This window comes from Daldinia vernicosa (assembly GCF_022497035.1).
Source record: "Daldinia vernicosa strain CBS 139.73 unplaced genomic scaffold F5Y00scaffold_2, whole genome shotgun sequence".
NCBI classification, from domain to species: domain Eukaryota; kingdom Fungi; phylum Ascomycota; class Sordariomycetes; order Xylariales; family Hypoxylaceae; genus Daldinia; species Daldinia vernicosa.
Window position 1 is genome coordinate 706461 of NW_025953918.1, and position 23869 is coordinate 730329.

General features: G+C 46.4%; 8 protein-coding genes and 1 non-coding gene across 9 annotated transcripts; 5 read left to right on the top strand and 4 right to left on the bottom strand.

The window, feature by feature from the left end:
- Positions 1–2984: 2984 nt before the first annotated feature.
- Positions 2985–4992, bottom strand: F5Y00DRAFT_61665 (tRNA-splicing endonuclease subunit sen54 N-term-domain-containing protein). The gene has a single exon (XM_048013899.1). It carries the CDS (start codon positions 4716–4718, stop codon positions 3285–3287), a length of 1434 nt encoding a protein of 477 aa, XP_047869790.1. The 5' UTR covers positions 4719–4992; the 3' UTR covers positions 2985–3284.
- Positions 4993–5200: 208 nt separating this feature from the next.
- F5Y00DRAFT_t6 lies at positions 5201–5303 on the top strand. Its single transcript has one exon. It is a non-coding gene; the product is annotated as a tRNA-Leu (tRNA).
- A 1084-nt stretch (positions 5304–6387) lies between these two features.
- On the bottom strand, positions 6388–8511 carry F5Y00DRAFT_61668 (arrestin domain-containing protein). Its single transcript, XM_048013900.1, has 3 exons — positions 7981–8511; positions 6936–7820; positions 6388–6858 (listed from the first exon to the last, which is right to left on the bottom strand). Exons 1-3 carry the CDS (start codon positions 8068–8070, stop codon positions 6616–6618), a joined length of 1218 nt encoding a protein of 405 aa, XP_047869791.1. The 5' UTR covers positions 8071–8511; the 3' UTR covers positions 6388–6615.
- A 2287-nt stretch (positions 8512–10798) lies between these two features.
- F5Y00DRAFT_223850 (cyclophilin-like protein) lies at positions 10799–12018 on the top strand. Its single transcript, XM_048005920.1, has 2 exons — positions 10799–11030; positions 11095–12018. The coding sequence occupies exons 1-2, from the start codon at positions 10953–10955 to the stop codon at positions 11515–11517; spliced, it is 501 nt and encodes a 166-aa protein (XP_047869792.1). The 5' UTR covers positions 10799–10952; the 3' UTR covers positions 11518–12018.
- A 292-nt stretch (positions 12019–12310) lies between these two features.
- F5Y00DRAFT_269234 (uncharacterized protein) lies at positions 12311–13513 on the top strand (the record flags this gene model as incomplete). The annotated part of the gene is made up of 5 exons (XM_048012404.1): positions 12311–12726; positions 12795–12990; positions 13044–13150; positions 13204–13319; positions 13370–13513. The coding sequence occupies exons 1-5, from the start codon at positions 12351–12353 to the stop codon at positions 13511–13513; spliced, it is 939 nt and encodes a 312-aa protein (XP_047869793.1). The 5' UTR covers positions 12311–12350.
- Positions 13514–15338: 1825 nt separating this feature from the next.
- Positions 15339–16460, top strand: F5Y00DRAFT_223852 (uncharacterized protein). The gene has a single exon (XM_048005921.1). The coding sequence runs from the start codon at positions 15409–15411 to the stop codon at positions 16084–16086; it is 678 nt and encodes a 225-aa protein (XP_047869794.1). The 5' UTR covers positions 15339–15408; the 3' UTR covers positions 16087–16460.
- A 245-nt stretch (positions 16461–16705) lies between these two features.
- Positions 16706–18686, bottom strand: F5Y00DRAFT_257166 (PAP2-domain-containing protein; the record flags this gene model as incomplete). The annotated part of the gene is made up of 4 exons (XM_048010516.1): positions 16706–16791; positions 16891–18176; positions 18262–18478; positions 18572–18686. 4 exons carry the CDS (start codon positions 18684–18686, stop codon positions 16706–16708), a joined length of 1704 nt encoding a protein of 567 aa, XP_047869795.1.
- Positions 18687–19730: 1044 nt separating this feature from the next.
- F5Y00DRAFT_61771 (NAD(P)-binding protein) lies at positions 19731–21087 on the top strand. Its single transcript, XM_048013901.1, has 5 exons — positions 19731–20090; positions 20152–20311; positions 20376–20462; positions 20519–20611; positions 20730–21087. Exons 1-5 carry the CDS (start codon positions 19845–19847, stop codon positions 20879–20881), a joined length of 738 nt encoding a protein of 245 aa, XP_047869796.1. The 5' UTR covers positions 19731–19844; the 3' UTR covers positions 20882–21087.
- F5Y00DRAFT_61778 (SUMO-activating enzyme subunit uba-2) lies at positions 20768–23276 on the bottom strand. The gene is made up of 5 exons (XM_048013902.1): positions 22748–23276; positions 21680–22684; positions 21374–21632; positions 21241–21325; positions 20768–21187 (listed from the first exon to the last, which is right to left on the bottom strand). Exons 1-5 carry the CDS (start codon positions 22970–22972, stop codon positions 20920–20922), a joined length of 1842 nt encoding a protein of 613 aa, XP_047869797.1. The 5' UTR covers positions 22973–23276; the 3' UTR covers positions 20768–20919.
- Positions 23277–23869: the final 593 nt, after the last annotated feature.

Genomic DNA, 23869 nt, shown 5'->3' on the forward strand with positions numbered 1-23869 from the left:
ATGTCGTGCTCGTACAGAGCCACGTACAATTTTTTAAGATACTAACCTAGGAGGTAATCAGCTAATATCCAGTAGGTAGGTTAGGTACCTTTACTCAAGGCTACCGGCTACCGGCTACTTAATACCTACTTGCGACGCCCCAAGAAAGCCCCAAGAGGAGGAATATACGAGCTGACACTATTATTACTATTCACTATACATGGCCGCTATTGCTTAGGCTGTGTGACCCGGGCATTTACATAATGCTACGCACGAATGCATCGCCTATCTAGATTGTAACCTAACCTCTTTCCTCTTTACCTATTATGTTAAATATGTTGTCAGCTAAAGGCAGGCTTCTATGGTCGTATACAAAAGGAGCTTGTGGCTGGCTGGATTAGAGTCGCTTCGCATTGTGTAACGTACACTTTCTATGAGTAGAAAATATTAATCCTACTCAATCCTCCTTCACCGACAAGTTTAGGTCCATCGCATCGGGAATAAGCGCAAAGAAAACCTGATAAGATCATCCAGTCCCTATTTAATTACCATCTAAGATTGTCTAGATAAACCTACTGCTTATTCCGTTTAGGTGAATTGAGTCGATGGTATGAGGTAGGGATAGAATTGGGTAAGAGTATTGTATTAGACAAGGCTTGGCGACAACCAACGAACTTAAATGCATAGGAGTGCGAAGTTCGCGTTTGTTTATCTAAATCGCAAGTTAAAAAGCGTTAAACGGGAAGGACGTTATTCTTAGCCGTAACATGTCTTCCTTCCGCCAAAATCCATTAGATAGTTAAGAACAATAGAGGTAGAAACGTCAAATAGCCTGCTGTAGCATGCACTTATGGGTCCCTATTAATAACTTTAGCTATCAGCAAAGACAGCATTTAACAATCGGCTATCTGCTGCATGTTCAAGGGTCGTTGTTCATAGTTGTATTCAATCGAAAATGCTACGGACTAAAGGGCCAATTTGTCTTGCACGTATACTAAATAGCCCAGCCTGCGGATACAATTACTGATCATTAGAGACAAGAATAGGTAGGTTAAGGTGCGATGCCGCGCTTATCTTCCAACATGACATGTCTGCGCGAAAAAGTAACATGGGTCAGCACCAACCAGCTTCGAGCAACAGTAGACGGTTCTAATAATTATAGCTCTACGTAATAATTATAGCGTTGCTATCCATTTAGCCCCAACCGGAACTACACTATTAGCATTAATTGATATTAAGCTGTCTGCAATCGGCCCCACGATGCTGCTATGGTATGGACATATGTAGGTACCTAACCTAACATATACGATATCTACTTCATAGTTTTAGAAATAACAGTTTCGATCGCCGGGTTGCGCGTCTACCCGATCATCAATTTCCCAGTCTCGAGTTAAACACCGGTGGGGACGTCACAGAAAGTTTAGAATTCGGCGCATGATACTCTACTCTTAATACGCATGGAGGCTAGGATGCAACGTGGACACAACTATGTATCCAGCTATGTATCGCACCTACTGTAGGTAAGGTATTAATGCTGCATGTCTAAACTAGATTATATATCTCTCAGTAATCGACGGACCTGATAGGGTATGATGATACACGAATCTTACGCCATCATGTCATCACTTAACCCTCTGCTGATAAACATTACGTGCCCGTGCGACGAGACCGATTGATTCTACTCGAGTGAATAATAAGTCAGTCGAGTCGGCGTAATAGAAATGACTCTATGTCGGTCTGACCGAAGGGGCGACACAAGGTGCCGCCAGCAGGTAGCAGGTAATAATAATAAAACTCGATACCCCTCTCAAACTGCCTAAAAAGCCCTTTCGCAATTCCATGTGTCATGTTTATGCTTTACGCTTGTTCATCAGACTCAGACTCTCAAGTTTCACACTAATAACTTAGCGATGATGACATTGACACCATAAACATAATTCAAATACCCAGATGTTAGATTCAATTGTAGTTGAATCATGAACGTCAACTCATTTCTTATAGGTTTATATGAGACGAGTTGCACTGGGTTGATGATTAGGTGTGGAAAGGCAATTCAATAGAAGCAGGGGCCAAGACTTTCTCTTTACGAGTATGTATGTATTGAGGTACCTACCCCTGCCTGCAAGTCCCGGGTGAACTCGACAAAGTCTGTCTCTAGATTAGGTACGTAACCCCCTCTCCTCTAACCTACACGTGTGTATTTCATTTCCGTAATCATGTGATAATGCTATATAATAAATCTAACAAACAACTCTTCTAATTATTACGTCACGTGTATCTATCTATCTTATTACACTTAATGACAATAGTGACGAAGACAAAAGCGATAAGTTATCTAAGGCTACATATAGCCGATTAAATCCAATCCATATACGGACGAAACAAACAAACTACGATGAAGAGCGACAGAAAAAAATTATTAAAGAAGAAAATTTTCCAATTTTAATTCTGTCGATACCATCGCAACACAAGGACTCTACTGTGGAACTTTCGTCTCCTCGTGTTCCAACAGGTAAGACAAGATATGTACATATCTGCCGACACCAACCGTATTACAACAAGCAGTTTAGCTAGCTAGGTAGGTAGTTATCCAGTTTCTTCTAAGCAGTTTCGCATCATGTGGCCACAATCAATCAATACATATTAGTGATACGATGGCAGCTGTGTTACAGTGCGACTAGAAGGAAAAGGCTTTAAAGAGTCCGAGGTCGTTTCCCCCCACCGTAAGAATATCGCACGGATCTAAAGTTCGTTTCGGGTAGGTAGTCAGGTAAGAGGTGCGTAGGTCCGATTATATGACTATCGCACTACTGACGACTAATCCATGTACGACAGAGTTCAGTGTTGGTTTGGTAACATTATATCGAGATGATACCTAGACAAGGATGCCATCCAGGGCCGCACTAGGAACGTGGGAGACGCTCATTCTTTAGAAGATCAATATTTTCTTCAGAGGCGTCTGATCTACGTGCGTCTCTTGGATAGCAGAGGGAGGCCACGTGTAGTAGCAATATATTAGGCTACGTATGTAGATAGGCTTCGCTAGTTGATCATCGACATACACAGCAGGACCAGATACGAGAAGTGGAAATTAATGATCATCATATATTCAGCGTGACTGACTACTCGTTAAACACCAAGAGAATCGGCGCATATAGGTACAATTGGTAATTTGTGTTTTCGTATACAGTTGAGTATCCATCGAGCTTATAGATTGAATTGGGTACTCGCCCGTTCAGTCAATTCAACAAGTAGGATGATGTCAATGTCGCAGACATCGGCGACGACATAACCCAGACATAAACTCATCCGCCCCGTCCTCTCCCCCTCCCCCTGCCTCGTCCTCCTCTCCCGCCTCTGCCGCCTCTCTTCCCCTTAGCCCCCCTGCCCCCACCAACATTCTCGTACAACTTCTCCTCTCCAAACGCCATCTCGCCAAACCGGACGTAGCTAATGAGCCCGCGATCCACGACCGCGATAATCGCGTTGCGCCACGCGTGCTTAAGACGGCGATACATAGCCCCCGCTCCCACTCCATCCTTGCCGTCTTTCACATCGGGCGGATCCCACGGTGTGCAGTGCTCCAGGAGCGCCGTCAGCTGCTCGAGAGTTGGTACGGACGAGCTGCGCGCGTCTGCGACTGCGATTCGGAAGTCGGGAGAGGGGGGCTTGGTCTTGGGGAACGCGGTACTACTCTTCCACACGTGGAAGTGGATCCGGAACGGCTCTTCCGGCGGTGGGGTGGAAGCTTGGGGGTTGGGGGTAGGTGTGTGTCGCGGGAGTAGGGAGAGCTGTGTGAAGATTGGGTTGTAGGAACGGTAGAGGCCTGGCTTGACGAGGGGTCCGTAGGACGGCGTGTGTGTTTGCGATGATACGGAGAATAAAGAGAATAACCACTGCCATAGAGCCTGGGATGAAGGTTTGGCGGAGATTGGCGGTGGTAACGGTATTGAAGTCGCTCTCATGATTTTATATCCGGTTCTCCGGAGGTTAGCGTAGACCTGATACTTCTCGAGGCTAACCTTGCCTCTCTCGCCGTCCTGGCCGATAAGAAGTGCGTATGCTGCCTGGAAACTAAGCGGGATTCCGAGCTCGTAGTCCTCAAACTTTCTGCCAAGTTCGTCATCGTTCTCATTCGCTCCGTCTTGCTTTACCGGCAGGATATCCTCGATACCTCGTGCCGGCCACCAGAGATCCAACGAGCCACGTTCGACCAGATATAAAGCTTCCTCCGGTAATAACCACGTCTTAAGCCACCCCGGCGTCTGCTTATACCCCTCGAGACCAGTGACAACTCGGCCAGTGTTCTGGCCAAGGGGCCCCTTTATCTCATTTTCCACGACCACCACACGCTCTCTAGCAAACAACCCCGCGCCCTTCTCTCCCTCCGTCTCCTCCGTGGGAGGCGCATCAACCCATTTATCCGGGAAGTACCAAGCGCGAGTGTGATCCTTGGGCTTATGAGAGCGGGTGTAGCTCAGGACCTCGTGCATAGCATCGCGACTGGCGTCCAAGGCGCTCTGTTGCGCGCGTGTGCCATGCGACTCGAAATCCTTCTCGCCGCGGCGTAACGTCTTACCTCCGGCTTGCTTCTTATCGAAGAGTGAGGCGAACAGCCGGAAATCCTGCATCTCATCCGCAAGGGCATCTTCAAGCGACGGCGTCTCATCTGCTCCTTGGTCCCCAGTAGTGGGTGGTAAAACCGACGATAGAGTGGGATCTTCGTCGTCAAAGGCCATCTTGCTTGAGATTTGGGGGGGAGTAAGGACTCGAACCCCGGTTAGAGTCGGAATCTTTATGATGGTATAATTAATGAAGGTAACCGCATGTGAAGTTTGAAATATTGTTGCTTAAAGAATGGTCTTACTTCACTTGAAAGGAATTGTTGCGGTAAGAGAAAGAATGAATGTCGCCTAACACTTATTAAATATATTCAATATATGCCATCAGAACCGAAGACTATTAATCTCATATTCTTCTTCTTTTACCTAGGTAGGTAAGCGAGATGCCAGGATGCTTGCCTTGTGCCTGAAAAGAAGAATCTTAGCTAAAGGTTATTTTCCTAGCCTAGGACCCACCTGCTCACCAAGCCCAAGTTAGCCTAGACAGCTTAGGTTGTCCAATCAACTTCGCCTTTACTCTTTCACCACTGAGAAAATTTTGACGGCCAAACACTTTGCGCTATATACTAAAACACCAGTCCAGTTCTTCAACAACGAATGGGAGTTTGGCCGAGTGGTTAAGGCGTCGTGTTTAGGTCTTCCAAAAGAACACCTTATAACCCGCGATGGGAAACCGCGCAGGTTCGAATCCTGCAGCTCTCAAAACATATCTTTTTTGCACAATATGCAACTTTTTAACCAAACTCGGATCTATTTATCAGGTAGTCCCGGCAACTTGTTCATGTATTATTTTCATTTTTACGTTTGGACTAGTTCGGAGGGGGCGGGGTAAAAGCTTCTCAAATACGTCAATATGTATATGTAGGTAGGTTTCCCCTTAGGTGATTTGGAAAATCGAGATATCTCAGCAAGCACATGCATCCCTTACTCCATATGTAAACAAACAATATAAGATAATTATTTAAAAATTGGCCTAATACCTAAGTTACCTATGCCAAAATATCCAAGCAGCCTTTATAAGGTGTACCGCTGCCATATGCAATACTTAATATAGCGCCAAGGATATAGGCCAACCTTCTTTAATGCTAGAATTCCTTTCCACACCAACGTACACTCATTCTTGTCCAAGCTGGATATCATAAAGTTGCGGCCTATGTATGCGTAGATGCAATTCCACCAATCCAACTTCTACAATATCAATTTCTTGGACGGACGCCTCGGTGGCAACGTAAAATAGGTTCCATGATACATTTCTCCTCTTATCCGGTCGTATCCTTAGGCTGGTTGGCCTATTGGCGAATAGCACATAATAATATTTCTGTGCTCGTAATTAGAGGAAGGGAGAAAGTAAAGATGAGGCCATCCATATAACCGTATTCCCCATGAACGCCCGGAATTCGATGTGCTGGTATCCTATTCTCCGATCTTGCACCGCCCTATGGGAATACCTCATGACCGTAACGCCGCAAAATCCGACACGACAGTAGGCGTGTCCGTTGAACGCAAAGCTGTTACAATCAAACCACGCATCCTCTAAACCCCAACTCCGTTTTCGCATCCCATTCTGAAATCTCCCTGAACGAATGATTACTGATGAATCATGCCTATGCTTTATTTGCCCGTTTGCATAGATCGTCTAAGGAGTTGATGGTATATCTTGCTGCAACCCTAACAGGAAGAGCTAAAGGGCTTAAAAACCCCCCTAATCTCCTTAGCAGGTATGCATAATACGAGCAACCAGTTCCATTGCATTGCATTGTGCATTGGCCTAGCACTCCACTACTGTGACAGTAATTCTACTCCTCTCATATTAGTTCGGGCTGGTACGCTGATGGAGAACCAATGGCCCTTCGGATGCACGGAAGTTCTTGAGTGAGACGAATTTTCGAACGCCTAAACCTGTGAAAAGTATGTCCCCGTTCGTTAAACTTGCTGAACCGCAATGCTCGGGTATAGTATCACGCGAAATTCAAGTTAGACACCCCGGCCTCATCAAATTCGTAGGATACCATTCTCATTCGATCAATGGTTTCTTCTGACCTCCTACTAAGCAATATCCTAGAGATGCTAAAGCATTCGGGTCGTCGGCCAAAACGATGGTTCTCGCCGGCAGCATTGGATTGTTTTGATCGACTGCGGAGGCATCTTTCGCTGCCTGTTCGATGGCGTCCATTTCCTCCTTACATGCCTGATGATCTAGTGGGCATATGACAATAGGCTGTCGAAGGGTGATATCACGGGCCGATGCCAATTGGGCCTGTGTTATACCGGGTGTTAGCGATAATTTACAAACAAGGCCCTTCGCGACTTTTACCACGCTCGTATCCAACATACCTTAATAGTAAGGAAGAACTCGATCTTGTAGAGTGTAGATGTTGTCGTGAATGATGTGACTTCGTAGTTCGGGAAAGCCGGTTGCCCCCTTCGAATGATTCCATTCGCATCCCTTAGGTCCTTGTGCGGAAAGATAATGCCCATATTAGTAACGTAACCTTCTTCCGGCAATTTGGCTCCTATCGTCTGTGTATGTTTCTGTAACCTGTTCACTTTCTTGGTCGGCTCGTCTCCTTCGGGATTGTACGTAATCTCTTCCTCTATCGCGAGCGTGATCTTCTGTATGGTCACCTTCCTCGCCTTGGCTAGCCAATCGAGGTTGGGGGCCAACTTAATATATACCGTAATCGGGTCCATAGGTCCGTAGCTCCATCTTGGAAGCGAAATGCCGAGCGTGACTATGTTATCGGAGGTCACGGCCTTGTGTTCAGGCCTGTTATACATTCCAAAGGTCGATAACGTATCGTATCGTTGTAAGGGAACCGGAAACGCATATTTATTCTGGATGCTCTGTCCTTGCTGCACGGTAACCACTAGTTCGTAATATGTCTCAGCCGTCCTGCTTGGGAGTTGTAACGAAGCCGGCGGTATCCTTCTGTTCGTTTCTTCACCGCCTCGTCCAAACGGGATAAACAAGACGAATGGCAGGTCCATCGTCATGACATTCTCTGCTTCCCTGCCCGTTGCGCACCGGTATAGTAGAAGTTCCTTTCCAACAACGTCCGTGGTATCGCGTCGAGGAGTCCCGAGGTGGCGCTTGGCTACGTTTTCGGCAGCTGGATGGATCGTTTCTCTTCTTTGTAGACATATTCGTACTAGAGAGATAGCGACGGGGGCGGAATACCCCGATGCAGGCCTAATCTCGACCTTGCCCTCAATGCGCGGCTACAGACATGCGTTAGTCGAGTTAGGTAGTTGGAGAGGCTTCAAGTCATTCTTAAATTCGGGTTATCCGAGCCGCGAACCCCACGTCGAGGAAGCGGAAGCGGAAGCGGAAGCTAAGGCTAAGGACGAGGTAGGAAATGGGATCGATGCGCAAACTCACCAACGTCGCTGAAATACCGGGATAGCCAACTAAAAAACTGCTATTCGGAGGGCCGGAAACCCGAACCAGGGCTTGCACTCGTTCTGCCATCCTCCTTACGCGCTGTGTCCGGTAAGTGGAAGAAAAGGCAAATGTTCAGCGTCGGCCGGGCGCATCTATTCCTCGCGGACGGCCGTAAGCCGACACCCTCTTGCGAAATGCGATCTCTGCACAGTCCGGGATATGACGTGGAAATGCGCATTACATGTCAAATTTTAGTCGTCGCTCGTCGCAGTAAGGTCGTCGAGGCTCGAGTATAGGTGTGGTTGGTAAGCGAAGTTATTATCGTCGAGAGTGGTGTCGCTTATTAGTGTTACCTTTCAAGGGGAATTGAGGGTGGAGAGTCGCAAAAAGGCGGGACGCAGCAATTGGTAAATACGTATACTATGAGGTATGGTATGTAGATACTAGGTTAGGTACAGATAGCTTGGTTGCTTGGTTGCTCGGTAGCTGATGGAGACGGGTGGCTGAGATAGTGACGCGAAATCGACGGGCTGTGGACTGGACTATTGACCGATGATCGACTGGTGGGTAGGTGCACTGTATGTAAAGTCACAGCCCGCTCGGTTTCCACAAAGATCGATAGGCGAATTGATTGCAAAATGGTATATCAAAATGGTATCAAAAAAACGAGCGGAGTGGGATATCCCCTGGAGGTTACTGTTCCTCGATTTCCAGACGTTGAAGTTGGCAGGTTTGTAGCTCCGTAAGCTCGGCTGCTAGGACTTGGCTTGTATTGTTACAAGTGTGCTACGTAACGAAACTGGTAGGTATACGACCAGATAACGGCCAACTAAAAGGTTCACCGCGAAAAGGGAGGGGGAGAGGGGGGATAAGGTTCTGGAAGGCCAATTTACATTGAATTATGTAGAATCAAGTGCTTTAACCCCACAAGTCCTATACCGGGGGTGGAAAGAATGCCAGGGATTCTTCCTAGGTACCTAGGTACCTTATGTATTGCCAGGTGTGGGTAATATAATGCGTGGTAAAAGGTAAAAAAGCGTCTCTTAAAGCTTGAATGCTTGGATGTTTAGGGATGTTTAAGGATGTTTCTAGGGAGTTTAGCTAGTGGAAGATGGGAAAATGTGACAGATACCACCTGCCCGAAATTTTGAAGCTGAAAAGGGAAATTGGCAAGCTGTAGGAGCACGAGGATTTGGAGAGACTTCCACCATCTTTGAATTAAAGCCAATAGACGGCCGTTCCGATTCGGGCGGTTAGGCGTAGTGGAGGTACATAGTAGTACCTATCTGACATATATCAAGTACCTACAAAGGCGAGCCCAGAGTATAAAATATCAGGTACCAGCAACTCAACGTGTCGTACCAATGATACCCACCGACAACAGGTACATACATCATTAGAAGTACTTCGCCGGGTATATCTCTACGTACGAAGTACCTAAGGGATATATTGATATAATTGGCTGCATACTTATAAATCTCATGTCTTGCGCAACTGTGTTGTTATAGTTGAGTATATTGAGTTGTTAATGACGACAGAAGTAGGCTATATCAACTATTGATGTTAGCCAAACACGTTAGCATCGCAGATATGATATATAGAACTGTCGTAGAGATGATTTATCGTTACAATAAAATGAATACCCTACTAAACTTTATACTGGCCTTTTCCACTCAAAAACACGCGTACTTATCGATACTATATTATTTCTTTTAAGTAAACATTCCGCCCCCATCGCAACATCGAACATTTCAATCCCAACAACTATATATAATTCAGTAATACAGAAAAAAAAATGGATGGGTAATTGGTGCCATAATGTGCATGACAACACGTGGGAGTGTAACTTCGGGCCAGTGAAACAGACTGCCATTTGCATAGAAGCCTGGTGTATTCCGACACAGACGTGTACCTTCACGAAATCCTATGTATGTACATTGTAGGTATGTACAGAAGGGTTCTTAGCTTGGGGGCCATGTAGGAGCCTAAACCTGGCCAACTGGATGAGGCTGATGACCCTGAAGGCTACCCCTGCCTAGGCCCTGTCTAGGCTGCTGGGTATCGATACCATGCAATATTACACAAGTGTTATTTTTGCTCTCATCAAATTGTCTTATTGCCTTCATACATGCAAGTATCTACTAAACCAATAAGTTAGGCATTGATCATTGATCAACGCTATAATGCTATCGAGCTTCTAGTCTTAATAACATGCTTATAGAAGAGAATAGAGCTAGCAATTACTATTTGTCAGAATAAACCGAGCTCAACCCTTCAACCTCAGCCCTCAGCCCTTAGCTATGCTTAGCGCTTACAACCCACAATCCACAATCCACAACCCGTTCTGTCTAAAGTCCTACATATGTATGCACGATACCACACCAATGTAAAGCCGCATAGGAGGTATACACGGCGCCTTTGCCGCCCAGCAGCAATGTAACCCCCCAGGGCGCCATCAATTATACGGCGGGAACCCTACCTATGTTTCCGGGAAATCGTGGGATGATTCGCAGGTGTTGCTCCCACGTGTCCCCGCGTTCTCAATACGTAGTTTTTGATCCTTACAAAAAGGACTACAGATAAAAAATGATGATGGGATAAGATGATAGACCACAAAATGTGACCTGCATGTCTAAGTCCACTGTTTCTTACAGGCACATACGTACTATGTACTACCTACCAGCCCTATGTACCAAACTAGGTAGCCCCCGTCCAATCAATTTAGGGCGTATTAGCCCCGCATCGGCCCCTAAATTTGGCTGTATTAGCCTCCTCCACTCCGCGACCCCCACAATTCTTTATTGCTGAATCGTAACTTTTTTTGAACTTCCGACTTCACGTCATTCGTCATTCGTTGTTTCATACGATCCCGTAGCACTAGATAGAGCTGTGCTAAGAGGTCTTAGGACCCCGATCGCGTAGTCCAAGTTTCCCGGATATGCTGCCTGTCTTAAGAGTTCTTCAACACCATGTCCGTCACCCTACACACCACTCAGGGTGATCTCAAAATTGAGGTCTTCTGTGAAAGCGTGCCCCAAACCGCAGAGGTATGTATACCCATCCAACTTAAGCCTTCGCTTCAACATCATCAGGCAACTTACATTTACACAGAACTTCTTAGCACTATGTGCATCAAATTACTACGACCAGTCGCCAATTCACCGACTGATCCCTGGGTTCATGGTCCAAACAGGTGGCCCAGCAAACCCTACACCAGATAACCCAAAAGGTGGCAAGTCAATATGGGGTGGGACATTTGAGGATGAGATCCGGCCAACACTTAAGCACAATGCCCGTGGAATAGTATCAATGGCAAATAAAGGACCCGGGACCAACGGCTCACAGTTTTTTATTATCTTCGATAAGGCACCTCATCTGGATGGCTTGAATACCGTGTTTGGAAAGCTTATTGGAGACGACAGCCTCGCTACTTTGGCTAAACTAGAAGCACTCGAAGTGGACAAGAAGAATCGACCAAAGGAGAAGGTGTTGGTCGAGAAGGTGACTATCCACGCTAATCCGTTGGCAGCGTGAGTATCATATCATATCATAATCTTACTCTACGAAACTACACATACTACACATACCACACGAAGGCCCACGGCCAAAGTCCATCTAGGCGAGTATATATTTGAAGCTTATGTGTTCTAAACCTCTGCACACCCTATGCTCAATAGACACTCAGCTATTAAATTTTGCGGTCTTACTTCATCCAACGGCAAGTGGGGTGGAAGAGAACATTTGGTTCCAGAAATAGGGGTATGTTCTGTAAACGAGTCCAACTTTCCCACGGTAGAAGATACCAGAGGGATCCGGGCCTGTGTAAAACCGGCAGTTGTATAACCGCACCGTTGCTGTTGACAAGGTGCGACAGAATCGCGAACCGTAGATTCCTATGTAATAAAGAAAGAAGTCCATTACAAGCCCACTGCAACTACCGTATGTAGCAGTTTGCTTCTTCCGTGTAGCTTTAGTTAGTAACTGCCTAAGCACCTAGTCCTCTTGAACCCATAATCTAAGAAAGTGCAAGAACAACTTTAGCAGGCACGTGCCTGCAGTTCCTCGAATTCACGTAGGTACCTACCTTGTGCACATATTCTTAGGTACCTGCCTACATTAGGTAGGTAGACATCAACTACAATATTTTTCTAAAGTTAATTTCTTCTCTCTTTCAATTTCAACCACACATCCTCCCACTCATCACCAGATAGTGTTACGCTGATTAACTCCTCTGGGTCAACCGTCCCGATATTTTCAAACTCGATTCCTAGATCGCATCAACATATCTTGCCCGTAAGCTGGGTAGGCTTCGTTCCCGCATCGACTATCACCCAAGCTAAAAACAACTCTTTTACACACCTACCATCATGGCCATCCTTGAAGCCGTTCCTGGTATAACGGTCACCGTGCGCATCAACGGTGTTGACTGCCTGGAATACGATGACCCTAATGTTCCCGAGCAGCAGCCCAGTCGTCCAACATCATCGAAATACATTGAATCGCTCGATAACACCGAGTTTACTCTCTGCTTAAGCATTAATAAAGATTACGACTGGAATTACAAGGGTCACTGCCTTGTTTTCACTGTTCGGGCTGATTCTACGTGGATCCAGACTCATCTCATCCATAAAACCCATCTCACGAATGGCTACTTTGAGAGTGTAATCAAAGGCAAACCAACATTCTGCAATAAAACTAAATCCTGGTTCAACCATGCATTGAAGTTTTCTGAAGTGAAAGTCGGTAAGCTAGGACGTATAGATGGAAATTCGTAATTTATAAACGTTAGGTACTAACTTTGAGAGCTTAAGTCGAGGGCGTAACAAAGGCCCGCATGGAGAAAGATCAACAGGTAGCCAAAAATCTCGGGTTAGTCGAGGTTAAAGTAGAACGCCACATCTATGTGGAGAAGGATCACAGCTACTGCGGGGACATGAGCCGGAGTGTTTCTTCTTTCGAGCTTGCCGAGAAGTCTCTGAAGGGCAGGTCGATTTCCCATGGAACCATGTGAGACAACAAGTTCTATTCTCTCTACATAATATGCTAATTTACCGCCCTAGTTTAACCCCTGGCACAAAGATACCACGCCCTGATTTTGCGCAAACCAAACGTCTCCCAGGCGACGATGGGCCTATTGCTATTTTCCAATTTCGATACAGATCAAAAAGTAAGTTCTCTTTGCAGGAGCCACTCATTTCTTTTGCTTACCACCTAAATCAGAGGCTCTCCAGCAAGAGTTGATAATACCACGGACTCCACCTGGATCACCAAGTCTAGACGGACTTTCTACGGCTGAAATAAACCGACTGGCAAAGGAGAGACTTGAGGAAATAAATGTAAGTTTTGGTATTTCTCGTCAAAGAGCGCAACTAACTATTATATCCAGGCAAGAAAGCAGCTCGTCAAAAAGGAACCGACGTCCATCAAGCGTGAGGTTAGTGAGGTTTATGACCGAACTGATGGCACATCAGCTCGTCCTGCTAAGACTCGACGTCTTACATCTGAAGTCATAGACCTCACTGATGACTAAGTCTGAGTCATAGAGTATCATTATGCGCTTTGCGGTCGACTAAAGTTAGCCAGTAGTGCTGCGTTGATTTATAGGGCATTTATTTGCCTCCTACGTCAAAAGTTAGGTGAACACCTTTAGTAAAGCTTAGCCCGATTTCTAAGCTACCATAGTACTGAAGGGAAAGAATTTCGCGTACAGATAGGACTGTTACTTTTGCAGCTTGCAATTCCTTATACTATTTGCAATCCAAACTTTTGATAGCAAGTTCATGAAACGTCTAGTCTTAGCAAATGGGAGTTCACTGCGGTAGAAGAGGATTACACATAACCCCCTAGATAGGAGTCTAGAAGTGAAGATTGTCTGAGAGGGAGACGAGAAACACGTTGAACTTGCATAAGTAACCTGTCATCTCACCGCAACTCCGTAAATATTGTACCGAGTTCATATTGAAAAACCGGGTGGGATAGGGATACTTTAGACCGTAGTACACTAGGTTACCTAATAAAGCTAGACGGTGCTATAATAGTAGTGATTTCATGTATGTTCTAGGAATGATACAAGCCTTAGGGACTCCTTAAGGCCCCAGAGGTTAAAAGAAGAGAGTCCCATAGTGTTCCCCTCTGCTATAATGGCCTCTCATAGCTCCCATGGTCCCTACCATATGGAAATAGGCATAAAATATATTGCCTCGATCTATCTTCGAACCGTGTATTCATTATTAGCTGTCTATTATAGTACGCCAACTATCCAGATGAATAGCATAGCTATCATTGATACCTATTAGAGGCCATCTGGATGGAAAAATCATATACCGGTCAAGGGAGCGTATACTATCAGTTCTTATCTAGTTCTTCGGAAACGAGAACTTCTTAGATATAAATGCAGATTAATAGCAAATTGTTACGTAGCTTGTGATCCGACGACCAAGCTTTTCTATCGTTACCATCAGATATATATTAGTAGGCTCACGTACAACTATATTTAAATTAACCTGTAGGATATAGCGTTGAACACGTTATAGGATATTAAGGCCAAAGATATTGTCTTGGTTTATAGACCTAGTTACGTGCTCTCGCATTCTCCGACACCTCATTTCATATTGGCACCTAGAGTTTCATTTAATATGATGTTATCTAGTATGCTTACCGGACTGCCTACACTTTAAGCCCCGAATGAGTCAGTGCTATCAATGAACTAAGATGAACCTTAGCCATAGATATAAAGTATCTACATTCGGAACACCAGTGGCAGAACCAGGTGCCGATGCAGAAGATGATTGATGATTTTTTATTAATTTCTCTTGCAGAGATCAAAATATGTTCTAACTTTGCCACAACAAAGCTAATATATACGCTATGTTCCCCTATCAACCATCAACCTCCCTCAGGTCTGTGTGGTTTACGCTATGGGCCCAAGCATAGCACCGGTTAACCATGGAGGACTTTTACCTTCCACACTCTCGACTCACCGAACCCTGACGCCACACAGATATGACTCAACAGATTCGACCTAAACTACCAAAGAGCCAAACTCTCATGGAGGTATATCGGAGCGCTTTGACAAAGCCACCGAACTATATGGACCCGGCGCCCATGGTCATACTCTAGCTGATAGTTCGGGCCTCGACGAGCGTGTCACGGCCACGCACACGCACACGCTTTGGGATACTAAATAAACTCTATTATTCGAGAGGACTATATAAAGGGGCCCACCCCCGGCTGGACTTGAAGGGGGTCAAGGAAATGAAATTTATTCCATGCTACGCATCATCTTTCTCTCTAGTCAAACCGACCGTTTACTTACCTTTCAAATACGCAAAAAACGCACAAGATTTCTGGCCAAATATCTACGATGAGGTACGTTATTTTCTATCTTTTGTTGAGAAGAGAGTGTCCCCTTCTCGACTGTAACTAATGAACAGAAGTGCCCCTACGGATTCATCGCCGTTGGATGCTGCGACATCGTTCGGCGCCGCCTTCCTATACATGTGCATTATAATCTATTCCTGTATCTGTGTAATTCTAGGGTTCAAGGTATCCCAAAAGAGATGGAAACGCAAGACTATCATGGGCATGCCGCCACCGATCCCCGTTGTCCTCGGCGGCGTCCTGTTCACGCTGTTCTTCCTCGCATTCCTCATTCCCATCCTCATCGTATGTACCATCTCCACCGCACTCGACGAGTACGCGTCCGAAGGACATCACCGCCGACCGTATGTCATCCGAAGGATGACAGGAGCCTCCTCGCCTGCGCCCGCGCCTCATGGCTGGGCACAGTACCTCAATCTTTGGGATCTTAACTTCAACCTGAGCTCCAGCGACCGCTCCGATGAAATCACTACGATTTCTTCCCACAGAACCAATAGCACCAATAGCACCAACATCACCAACATCACCAACAGAACGCTGCCACACTATGAACAGCGCCATAGAGATAATTTGGTCGAACCCGAGGAGCTAGCTCCGCCCGAAACACCTCCACCGGTGTACTTCCCCCCAGGTCGCGCTTCAGAGGAGACGCTTGCGTCAGAGGAGACGTTTGTGTCAGAGGAGACGCCTGTGGACGGATCTGATTGGGGGTCAAGAACGTGAGTATTAACAATTTCTATCTGATCGAGGACTGCTTCACCAACTAACACATCTATGACATAGGACTTACTCTTTGTGAGAATCAGAACTGCCATGATGAACAATAATTTATCTGAGGATAGGAGGTAGTCACGGCGTATACAGCGATGGGATTTAGGAGTTGGATTATGATAAAAACTGGTTTACAGGCTTACTTGGCTATTTATTGCATATGTGTAAATGGAGGTTGTCTCCAAAATGCCCTGTACGTTCTTATAGATTGGAAACCTCTTTAATGCAATATTGTCTTGGTGTCTTTAATGATGCATTAACGAAGTTGACTTATGTCACGGGTAGAAAACTTGTGAAAAGTGTAGACTGGACATCCACTCACAGAAAATCAATATATATATGGAGAAATATAATATTATTAAATGCCAGAAAAGAATTATATACAAGAAGACCAAAGAAGAATGGGCATTCCATATCATCACATGAGCAAGCGAGCTAACGCAACCATCGGCACTGCAGACGTATGGTATCATGGTATGTCTCATGGTGAGCGTCACACGTACACGTACTGAATTAAGTTACGGTTGTGTCGTAACCCCTCCCCCCTGTCTCACTCTTAGTCCCGACTGGGCTACGCCACTCGGAGGTGGCTCGCGCCTAAGCCGGGAATGACCTCGTACAGTACGGGCACGATTTCGACAGCCAGCCAGCCGATTCCTAGGGTTCTTAGTTAATATATATATATCCAAGAAGCGCCCCGCCTAGCTTCGGGTAATGATAACTGATAGAATAATGAAGAAAAAGGGAAATACTTACCACAGTATACAACCAACTTTGTAACAACCTCGACATCATACCGCACCCGCGGCTTTACTAGTTTAGAAAAGACCTCTTTCTCACCTAACTCATCATGTTGTCCCACTACCAAATCCGGCTCCCCACCCGTCTCGGCCGGCGAGATCACCACTGTGCCTTCTCCCATTAATTTCTCATAATCGCTCGGCTTAGTATGAGCGCCGTTGATATTACCGACGGCCGAGCTCTGCGCATTATCAATTTCATCTTGCTGCCGGATATCCTGTACGCTGGCTCTATTACGCAACACGCCGTTACTAGTACTGCTGGTAGTAGCGGCAGGATTGGTTTCTGCATTCCCAGCTCCCACGCTGACGCTTTCCCTGCGCCTGCGCTCGCGGTACGCCAGCGTCTCGTATGCGTCGGCCGCACTCTGGGGGCCAACGCTAACGGAACGGCCGCGGCCGGGGTGTCGTACAGCTGTGATCAAGTTGGGTAGATCGCTCACGTTAGGCATAACGTTGTCGACGCGGAGACGTAGAGGAATGTTCTTGTACTCGGAGGCGGGCATGAAGAAGCGGCGAGGCAAAATGAGGCCCCAAATTTCGATAAGCCGGAACAGATGCGGTAAGCCCTTTAGTAGCGCCGGCTTGGCCACCTCACGCCATGCGAATATAACCAACACACCGAACAGGATACGCAGCGCAACAGCAGCCCATCCTAGCGCCACGGCGTCAAACGGAATATCGGCCCACGACGACCGCGCAAAGCGCCACGTACCAATCTCAAGTCCCATCATAACACCCGCAAAGGCTACGCTGTCGTCGAAGCAAGGGCAGTCATCCGCGGGTTCGGGGTGTACACGAATCAAGATGATAATAAGAAGTAATAGACCGCATAGGCTTGTCCAGCTCTCCTCGAGATAAAGATCGAGGACGGGACCGCCGTAGAACTCGACAAGAGATATGATAGCGCCCATGAGAGAGCCGATGATGACGTCGACGAAGCCGTGCATACCGCAGTAAAGGCGACCGAAGACGATGCTAATCGCGTAGAAGTAGGCGAGCGCCTCGAGGGCGGAGCGTGTGGCGGGCTGGAAGGGGTTATCGGGGTCGTGAAGACATAGGATAGCGTAGACGGCGACAGAGACGGCGTTGGCGGAATGGGTCGAGGGGAAGCCGTACTCGAGTGCTGCGGATCCAGACATGGTGATACGGTGGAGGGGTGGAGAGAGTGGTCGCGGTAGTGAGAAGAAGTCTTTAACGAAGCCGGTGAAGAAGACACCCGTCGCAAGGATGTGTACAATTCTAATGGTTAATGGTCTATGTTAGTAGTTGTTCGCATTCCTACTTCGTCCGATTTCTCGTAATTGGGATGGATAGATAACCGTACCCTTTCCCAAAGGAGGCATTCCCACACCAGAACATTATAGGTAGACCGATCATGAAAAAGGTATGAGTGCCGAGGTTAGCCGTGATAGCGAAGTAACTGTCGAGCGCAGGCGAGCGCAAAGTCGCCTGTAACCAGGCTAAATAAGGTGTCTCCCATCTGACGAGAGGGAGAGCTCGTTGTCGCAACTCGTATCGCCATTTCGGAAGAGCGCGCTTGTCTGTGATAATGCAAGATGGATAGATTAGCGTGTGTGTTCTTGAGGTTGTATTGTATAAGATTCCCCTTCCCCGTATGTGGGACCTTCACATACAATGATCTAAACTCCGCAACCCGGCATCAATCACGGGAGGCTTCTCTTCGACGTCCTCAACACTCTTTAAAGGCCCAACACCGCCATTGGCGTGGACGTGATTAGTTATATTCATCGGATCCGGGGGTCTCTCCTCCTGAATCTGGACGCTAGCATGAACGATCGGGACGTAACCGGTGATGCTCCCGTCCCGGTCGGGGTCGGGGTCGAGGTCGGGTCAATTCTTGGAGTCGTGAGTCGTGGGCGATGTCGACGGTCGCGCATCGAAAATCGATCCAATCTCGGCGGTTACTTTTAGACTTGCGATTGTCTAGAAATATCAATCTAGGTAGGAATATTATAGGGTAAGAGAAGGCGACTAAAAAATAGGAATATAGGGATGTATAGTAGGTAATAGGTAAGGTAAAAGATAATTAAGAATAGATGTGAGTAGGATTCAGTCGACCAACCCGTCCCAAAGCCACAAGGATCACCGCATATAACCTATCGTGGTTGGTCTTCCCTTCCTCTTCTTTTTCTTTTCTTCCAAGTATTCGATAACTTTTTATAATTTCACCTATGATCTTTTCCCGATATCTCGCATATGTAGATCTGGAAGTTAAGATTATGTGGGATTATGTGGACTTTACCCTTTTTTTTTTTTTTTTAGCTGCAATTGTTTCCCTTTAAATGGTTTGGATTATCCCAGTCCCGCCCCCGTCATCGCAGAATAGTAAAGTTGTAGAGTTGGCATCATCTCAACTCTAAAAGTCGTAGGTCCAACTATGTACAAATCAGAAATAGGCGTTTGTGATTTCCTACAATAGGTACATATCTCCCCCCACATTCGTATCGTCGTATCGTCAATCCTTCGTCTACTAGTGTAGTGTAAGTATGGACCCCTGAAAACTGATTCGAAGTGGTCATCTTTCAGGGGAAAAGTTGCATGTAACTTGCAGAAAGCCAGAGCTTGGCGCTACTAAGTTAGGTACTTTTTTTTCCGAATTTTCGTATCTTGTGCGAATTAGATGCCACTTAATTGAATCAGAGGTACTACATATGTACATGGGCATTATTTAAGCTTACTATACGCACGTGACCAGCCTTTTTAGGTGCATATCTCCGTATATGATATTTGAATATCGAGATACTTCCTTACCCTAGGTACCTTGGATATGGATATAGAGGCATCGCTCTCTACCAATACGGAATATAATGAAATACCAATAAAGAAAAATGACATAAATGCTTTCGTAATAAGTTCCATATTCTCCTGCGCAACAGAATAGGAGAAATGCAGTCCCTAGTCGGAAAACATTGCTTCATCACGGGCGGCAGCCGGGGTATCGGGTTAGCCATCGCCAGGCTCTTCGCCGCCCAGGGAGCAGATTGCACACTTATCGGACGTGATGAACACACTCTCCTAAGTGCTGTTAATTCTCTACATCGACAGGAACGTTCCCCACAGCAGCATTACACGGCCGCCTTCGACGTTTCGACGAAGAATGGCTGGGAAAAGCTAATATCTGACTCCAAATTAGTATGTATTCTCTTGCAGCTATGTTTCCGTACACGACGCTGACGTAGATATGATGCTATAGCAAACCTGTGATGTTCTCGTCAACGCGGCCGGCGTTTCGCAGAACTCTTTCTTATTCAACACCAGCACATCAGACGTGAATCAGATCATTGCCACTAACCTCACGGGCACCATATGGAGTTGTAAATACTTCATACCCAAGATGATGAAGCAGAGAAAAGGTAACTTGGTTACATGCTGACTTAGTTTCAACTCATAACTAACGCTTGGACCTTATTATTATAGGTTGCATTATTAACGTAGCTAGCCTGCTAGCTACGCACGGGGGACGGGGGGCAAGCGTCTATGCCGCGTCAAAAGCCGGCGTCGTTGGTACGCACTCGGTCGTTTATTCAACCTCGTAAGCTAACTAAACCCGCTTGCTCTAGGTCTAACGCGATCTCTGGCCTGGGAAGTCGGCCGGTTTGGCATTCGTGCCAATGTCCTCGTACCTGGATATATCCAGACCGATATGACGAAAGGTGACATCTCATCCTTCCTGAGTTTTTTTTTTTCCCCTCTCCCCCCGGCCTACTCAAACCCGTTCCCCTGACCGATCTTCTTGCAAAGTACACGATTACTAATATACAGGTTCGATAGACATGGATCAGAAAAGTGAGCTATCTGCTCTCATCCCTCTTGGACGTCTCGGCTTGGTCGAAGAGGTGGCAAATGCTGCATTATTCCTAGCCCAAAATTCCTACGCACACAACTGCGTCCTCAATATCGACGGAGGCTTAAGTGCAACGTAAATCTCGTCGAGTTCTCATTTACCAAAGGCAATGAATACTCAATCAATAATTTCTATCGCACCGGTACCAGCGTCATCATCAATAATGACCACATCATCGTCATTCTTCGCCTTCTTGGCTGCTGGAGATGCTCCATCTTCCGTGATTAAACGCTTCTTAGGGATACTGGGCTCTCCATCGGCAGCACGCTTGCTATTGGTCTGGTTAATGCCGTTGCTTTGAATAGTAAGCACCCTCTTCGGTCGACGAGGGATGCTAGGTTCTTGGTCAACTTGGAGACCTTTAATGGGTTTATCCGCGAGCTCGCTATAAAGGAGAGTCAGTTATTAGTATAGTGAGAATTGTGTGCTACGACATACGCTTCCTGAATATTAATGACAACGTTGATGAAGGTATCGTCATCATCCTCATCTACGATGGTGACAAAGCTATTTTGCTTGATGCCTGTAGATTATTAGATATGGCAATAAAGATATGAGTGTTGGAACCGACCGAGTTCATTAAGATTTTTATCAAGATTATCCGTCTCGTCAGGATCATATAGCAAGCCAGCATCACTATTAACGGCAAATTCCTTCTCACCATAACCTAGTTGCTGTTTAATAAATTCTACTAGATCATTAAGTGTTGCTTTCGATAGATCAACATTAATATTAGCGTTGTAAGCGCCGCAAACTGGGCACTCCGGATTTGGTAGTCGAGGACGATCTGTCCCCAGTAACCTCTGAGGCGCAAAAGGCGTCAAGAATACCTGAAATGTCAGTGGGATGCACAAGTCTAATGAGCTCTACAACTCACCTCTCGTGCCTTGTCATATTCCCCTCGAAGAACTTTGAATGATTCGAGGACGGAAAGGCCAGCAACGATCGCATTTGTGGTCGCGATAGCGGGAATGATGTTACCAGCCATCTGTTTGATATCGAAACGCGACTTGGCTTCTATTCCGAAGATATGCGATCGAATATTCGCACTAGCAGAGACGAAGTCGAGTGTGTCCTGGTCATCTTTATCAAAAGTGATGGTAGGCTTTGGCGAGTCTTCACTGCGTGTCGCCAGTAGCTTCAGCATTCGCCCACTTAAGCGGTCCAAGCTATCGTTGAAGACTACCAAATTTTCCTCCAGAGTCCATATACGCTGGCCATCCTTGAGGATCTGGTCTTTCGATGTGAGGGCCTCGGCTGCTTGGCTCATCAACGTCTTGTATTCGAGAGGCTTAGGTGGTTCTCTCGACTTCCACATATCCTCCATAGAGCGTAAGCGAACAATGTCTGTATTGAAAACCTTATCAAATAACATCTCCGCGAACTGCTCCGTGCCAACTGATTCTCTTATCTTCCTTAATGCTTCTGCCTCCTTTTTGAGCTCTGCAATCTCCGATGCGTTATCTTCGTTCTCGCCGACATCGAGGGAAGCTTGATCATCGCTTGTACCATATATTTCGTTGAGCAGGTAACTCTTGGCCCAAACAATACAGTGGATAGGTTGACTCGGCGTACTTCGAATCGTGCAAACGGGGAAGGTCTTAGGCGCCTCTTTTGTGGTGCAGTCGTAACAAGCTGTAACACCTTTTTTGATGACTTGTACTTGTCCATTAAAACCTGTCGTTCCACTCTCGATTAGAGGAACGTCGGCCGCTAAACACATTCGATTCACATGACGCCGCGCCTCGAGGTTATCCAACGCGTTGAAGACCACTTTAAAGCCTCTAAACCATTCGACGTGAAATTGCACATCCTTAATATTGGCGTGGTGCGCGACAATCTTGACATTTGGGTTGAATACTGCCGCCGCCTCCTTAGCTACCTAACCCTGTGGTCAGTACGTCATTATACATACTATGCTATCCGATCTATAGTTTGCTCGTACCAAGGCTTTGGATTTCCCGATATGTTCGTGTCGGAAGAGGAACTGTCGGTTCAGATTGCTCAAGTCGATTGTATCGAGGTCAACGATGTGAATTTCACCGAAGCCGGTGAGGGCAAGGTTTTTTAACAGTTCACAGCCGATTCCGCCTGCGCCAACCATGAGAACTCGGGCCTGTGTATCTTGTGTTAGCATGAATTTAGACTCCAAAGCCGGATGTAAATCCATCTTGCAGTCTGAAAAATGTCAATATACAATGAAGTAAACGCCAGTATAGGCTACAGGTTGGAAATGTGGGCGAGGTGCTGTCGCGCAAGGTTGTTGAGGCTGCGGTGATAAATCGCAAACAGCCGGGATCGACCGTTCACGGCGCGCGCAGCGGTAGGAAAGATGCAGGGCGCAAACGAGACGATGCCGTGCAGGATGCGGTTCGGCGACTTACCTCCTTGACATGCGCGTTTAACGACGGGCCAAGAGATCGGCGGTTGAAGGTATCTCGTGCCACTGCCATCTCGAACAGCTAGCTACCCAAGTCACGTCACTATCTGGGGAGATCTCTTCGTCGATGCATATGATGATGTAATTTGCAGTAGAGTGTAATATGCGTACTGAATGGGAAATAAGAAATACGGTTGAGAATTAGGTATGGGATAGGAAAGAGAGAGAGCCAGGGACAGAAGAGAGCAAAAGGATAGAGTAGACGGAGTAAAAAGGTAAAAAGAAGCTTGGTGTGAAAGATGAGACGATAGAAAGCGAGTATTAAAGAAGGCGCCGCCAGCCTTGGAGAATGCTCGAACAGTAGTGGCTCAATTGGAGCCGGAAGCAAGTGTGACGCTCCTACCTTTTACTGGTATGACCTCGCAACTCGGGGCAATCGGGGGGACTAGGTAATGTCTTAACCGTAAAGCTTTTAAAAGTTACACTAGCAGCCCCCAGTTGAATGCAGTTAAATGCAGGCAAGCATTTAGGTAGAAGCAGCCAAGGCAGGTCGCAAGCTTCCGTACAGGTACCGTGCTACTGCTGGTAGCCGTGGGGCTACCGGGAATTCACGCTATTGGGTTGATATGCAATATTACCCACTAATTTCCAAACACAGTATGCAAGTTGCACATCATTTGGTGCCCT